Source organism: Myxine glutinosa, chromosome 10, assembly GCF_964187855.1.
Source record: "Myxine glutinosa chromosome 10, kmMyxGlut1.1, whole genome shotgun sequence".
Classification (NCBI taxonomy): domain Eukaryota; kingdom Metazoa; phylum Chordata; class Myxini; order Myxiniformes; family Myxinidae; genus Myxine; species Myxine glutinosa.
The window spans coordinates 537,688-543,130 of record NC_136270.1 but is presented as its reverse complement, the minus strand read 5'-3'; the positions used below and the strand labels follow the sequence as shown (position 1 = coordinate 543,130).

The following is a 5,443-nucleotide window of genomic DNA, read 5'->3' as shown; positions in this document are numbered from 1 at the left end:
ACACAAAACGAGGGAGATTAATTACGAAAAGAACACGTCACGTCGTTCAAAATGTACGCGGATTCGGGCTTATCTGGTCTTTCGTCGTCTTTGTGGCTGCCGTCCAACACCGCTCCTTTCGGCCCGATCGCACACCTCGCTCCAAGTTCCACGGCCCTCTGCGTCCGCCTCCAAGCGCCACCAGGCCTCGTCGGTCCAACGGCCCACACACACCACGAGCTCCTTTGCTCCAACGGTCCACCGCAGGGCTGCACGAAGCAACCAAAACCAAGTGCCAACTGCCAACTGCAACGAGCTGTGGTCACGAATGTTCAACGAACCGTGTCCTGTGCCAACTCCGACGAACTGTGCAACGAACCGTGTCCTGTGCCAACTGCCACGAACTCTGGTACGGAACTGTAACAACGAACTCTGCGACTCAACTCTCTCAACTCTGGACTCCACTCGAACTGAACTCAACTCAACTCTGGACTCCACTCAAACTCCACTCGAACTCCACTCGAACTCCACTCGAACTGCCGAAATGGCATCCGACCGTCGCCTATATTGGTGGCCGATGACGTCACATTGGCGCGCTCCTCAGCCAATCATAGCCTCCCAACTCGCCCAGGTCACGCCCTCTGCGGCATGCGACTCCTGACATCTCCCGTCCGTGACCCCGCAGTCCTGGTGTAACACGTGCCAGCGAGGTTGGTAGGCCTTTGAGGTGCGCAGGCGAGGTTTGTAGGCCTTGGAGGTGTAAACGGTGGCGGTGTATTGTGGCGGTGTTCTTGGCCTGGTGGTGCCCATTTATTACGAAGTCAATGTCAGGGAAAGGGAATTACTTAATGTTGCACTAAGGACCTAACTAATGTTTATGTGGTTTGCAGTGCCATAAAGGACAAAGGTTTGATTACTAGGTGATACTCACAGGGGCGTTACCTTTAATCCCTCACTATTTAACACTCGAATCTCCAGGTAAATCCACACTCATACATCTTACCCCGACAACCGCCTGAACATCAATAACTTATTACATGTAGAGTCCCTGTCACGACAGCCGAATACCTACCTATTCAGATCTACCTAGCTCTAGATGTTGCATTACCAAATTCATAACACAGCCCCCCCCCTGGAACCGTAGCTCCTGCAAGGTTCACCGCAGGGCTACCATTCCAGCCTTAACACTTACTGTCACACACTTAATTAACCTATGAAATAAATCAGGAAGGGCTGTGGGAAGTGAGTCGGACTACCTACCTACACTTCCTTAACATGCTGAACCCCTTAACCATCATGCAAGTATGTACATCTTCTTCGTTGTTCCTGTGGAGGGAGGAAACAACAACACACAACACTAACTTAACCACAAAACTTAACCATCTTTCCAAAACTCAAAACTCTAACCTTTGTACATACCCCGGTCTACAGACCGCGTCCCCCGGTGGATGCCACAAGACACAACCTTACCTGCGGGGCCATCCCCAATGCATCCCACTAAATTTCCACGGGCCCTGTCCAGATGTTACAGGTGAGTGACACGGCTCGGTGGATTTCGCCCACATTCATGCAACACAGACCCCTTAACCACTCATTCTCATTCCATAGGTCATCAAGGCATTTCAAAAATCAACAAAGCACTTATTTCAATACACCCCCTGCAGGACCATGGCATTGATGTCATTCACGTGTGTGTGCATTCCTCAACTAGGCAGCGGGGAGGTACCGCACAAAAGATGGTGGGGGCGCATCAGGCTGTGGTGCCCGCAGTCCCAAAAACAAGTCAACCGACTTACAAATTCATTGCCCCCCCCCCTTTACCTCTTGGCCCCGTGACAGCCCAACAGCCCCTTTCCGCCGTTACCTCGCCGGTGAGGGTCTCCACACACACCAGGCTCCTTTGCCTCCTGCTTTCACGCAGCAACACGGGTCACCGGGGGACTTCCTCACCCTGCGGCGCCCAACCAGACCCTCCACCGACGAGCTCCAATTTCCAGTTACCACCGGCTGCCAGGGGTAATTGCCGCAGAGGGGGGCCCGCAGGCATCGCTCCTCAGAGCTTGCTCTGTACCTGCGGACACACACACCTTCCCCACCCATGGTCCCCAAAACACACTTCCTCCCCCGCTGCCATTCAATTCTCCACACAACTCAGCACAATTCAGTACAATTCAGTACAATTCATAGATGGTGTAAAAGGTGTTACAAGGCTTGCCATGGCCTGCCAATGTGAAATCCCATTCACAGTTCGAATCATTAAATCCTTACACCTTTCCATTAGCACATTTCCAAAAAGCACAATTTATCGCCCCTCATTATCTCCAATAATCATCACTCACTCTCCAGGTTCCACTCTCACGACCACATCAAAACACCTAACCACAATACAAAAACATACGCCACCCACAAGACACTGTGGCTCCCATTCCATCCCCTCACCGGCCATGTCATCACTCTCACCCGCCTCCCAACTCCAAATTACATGTCCCCAATTTCCCAAAGCAAATCCTGAAGCCTGGGACAGTACTCCTCAAAACACTCACCTCAAGTGCAGGTAGTTGCAGGTTGGTCAGGTCCAAGAGTGTCATCCACCCATACAATTCCCAAAATTTCACATTGGGCCTACCAAATACTTCCAAATTTCTCTTTTGTCCCCACTACACTGGCAGGTATGTGGATCCGCATCCAACGGTGATCATCACTACACAACTACCTATGGCCACGACAGCTCTGCACCTCTACCGTGCAAGGGTCACCGGGACAAGGTGAGCAGTCAAAACGCCAACATGGCCCATGAGTGTCCATAAGGGTGCGACCCACCATCCATCCTTCGGCCCCCCTGCGAGGAACACAGCTGCAGCAGCCCCAGCTGGCCAATGTGGTGAGCACTTGCTGCCACAACACACACTACCGCACACACAACCTCGGCCCTGGGGGGCACGGTCGCAGTGCGTGGCATCCCTACAGCCACGTCCCCTGCACCTCCCCATCATCCCCCAGTCCGACTACAGAACTGCAGCCCCCCAGTGCTCACCCACACTTGACCACACCAAGGTCCAGTCAACAGCCATGCTCCACCAGGAGACCCACCCAGAAGACATGGTCCACACACCTCGGACACGCACAGCACCACGTTGACCCCCAGGCTACACAACTACATCCCCATCATCCCGCGTCCCAAATATCAGCACAGTTGCCCCCGCAACCAGTTGAAAGCTGTGTCTTGCTACCCTATTAATTTTATCACAGCCTCCAACACTTTGGTCTACACACCTGGATCAATAATGGCGTCACTGTACAGTGTCCACCATGGCATTTCAAAATCCACCCTTAAATTTCCATCTAACCCACAGATTACCCATGCTAAACATTTGTCACCTTTTACTAACCTCACCAAAGAAGGATGCTTTGCCATACACATGCCAGCCGAGCATGGCCCATATGCTCGGCTCGTTACACATCTCCCGATTAACATCCCCATGGCTCTCTTCCCAACCCGAGAGTCCATAAATCACAACGGAGCATCTGTGGAAGGTCACTCACACCATCACGTTCCACAGATGCCCCAATGGTTGTCCGGCAGGCTATCTCCATCCCTGTCCATTCGGTTTGACCCGCGTCCATAGACCAACCACCATGCCAGGTCACCACATGCTGGTTGTCCCAGAGTCCCTGGAGGAGAGTGCCAGGCCGCATGCCCGGGTGGTCACCACATCAGTCCCAAGTTGGCCGTCCGCAGTGCCACCACCAAAGCGCGACCCACAACACCTCCCCCTAGTGGTCCTCAATATTTGCCATCCCAGGCTTGAGAAACCACCTCGGACCTCCCTGGAGGTCTTAACCCCCACCAGGGTCCGGTGACCCTGCCGGCCCGAGCCACCAGCTCGGACGGCGCCCCGACGGACAAGGGACGCCACACTCCACCAGACCCCCCGTGGGACCCAGGTCGTACCTCGACACCCAAGGCTGGACCCCACGTCCAAATCTCGCCATCACAGCCCCCCAGCTGGCTGGCATACCCAAATTTTGAAAGGGGCAACTTTTGCCCGAGGCCATCACCCATGACCTCTCCATATCCAGATCCCGCAGCCCGGGGACCAATCCAAACCATGGCTGCTCCAAATCAATTTCCCATTGTAATTTTATTTTACAAATTTTCATTCCCACTGCCATTCCGCAGCTGCAGGGAACAACCTCTACCACCGGTTGTTCTGCCCCTCCCTGCAGTTGATCCAAATTCCCTACAGGGACCAAATCTCCAGAAGCTCTATCTCCCGATCCTCCAAGATCCAAATCCAGCCCGGAGCCAACACACTCCCCCAACTGGTTGTCCAATTTTGGAGCCTCTGTTTCCAAATAGCAGTGTACAGTGAGCGTCCCCTCGGTCATTCCAACCACCTCCTTGGACCAACTCACCTCTTCCCCCAGACTCCTTTGGGCCTGAACAAGCTCTACCTCCATGGGACTGTCACAGGTCTCCAGCCGCTGGATCAAATCATCCTCATCATTACAAATCATTCCTGGCCCCGCCAGGCTTTGATCAATATCCCCAATAAATACCTGGTCCGGCTCCATTGCACGGACCCCCAAAAACTCTACCCCCTCTTGCTCCGCACCACCGCCCTGGTGCTGCACACTTCCAAATTCATCCCCCGGTTGGGGTGTTGTGACATCCACACGGTCCCGATAAACAACCAGGCCAGAATGTGGGAAACATTCCCCATTACAACTCTCACATTCCAAATTTCCTTCCCCGCTCACCTGTGGACACTCCACGTTTACCTGCAGGCCTTCCCCATCTACCTGTACACATTCCCCATCCACCTGTGGACATTCCCCATCCACCTGTGCACCTGCGGTCTCCCCATTTACTTCAATTGCCATCCCCTGTGCAATTCCAAATTTTGCCATTCCCGGTGCAATTCCCTGCTCGTGAGCAACATGCACATCTGCATGGGCCGTACTCTCTCCTGTTCCCAATCTAGCTTCCCCCTCTTCAGATTCAATTTTTTTCACCTTTGGCTTCTCCTGTGCCCCCATTTTATTTCCCATCCTTTCAATTTGTTCCTCCAATCGATCACTCATTCCCTTCATTCCTTCCCTCCATTCCTTCCCCTGCGACTCCATTTTATTTTCCAACCCACTTTTCATTTCTCCCATATCCTTACTCATTCCCTTCATTCCTTCCCTCCATTCCTTCCCCTGCGACTCCATTTTATGAAGCAATTGACCCAACATCTGGTCGGTTGTCGGGGCCGTTCCTACTGCTCCCGACTCCCCGGTGGGGGAGGGGGTAAGTTGGTGCTCGGGACGGGGGAGGTTCCAAGGCTCACCTCGACATCTAATTCCTCTATTTCCGGCTCACTCCCAACGCTGACGGAGGCCTCGCTGCGTACTTCCATCTCGTCGACCTCCGACATCCGCTTTTCGGAAGGTCGTTCCCCGCGCGCGTATTTATTTTAAT

General features: G+C 53.4%; 1 protein-coding gene across 1 annotated transcript; it reads right to left on the bottom strand.

Moving 5' to 3' along the window:
* Positions 1-455: 455 nt before the first annotated feature.
* LOC144894121 (uncharacterized) lies at positions 456-5,019 on the bottom strand. Its single transcript, XM_078786210.1, has 3 exons — positions 4,825-5,019; positions 4,291-4,761; positions 456-515 (listed from the first exon to the last, which is right to left on the bottom strand). The coding sequence occupies exons 1-3, from the start codon at positions 5,017-5,019 to the stop codon at positions 456-458; spliced, it is 726 nt and encodes a 241-aa protein (XP_078642336.1).
* Between the last annotated feature and the right edge of the window lie 424 nt (positions 5,020-5,443).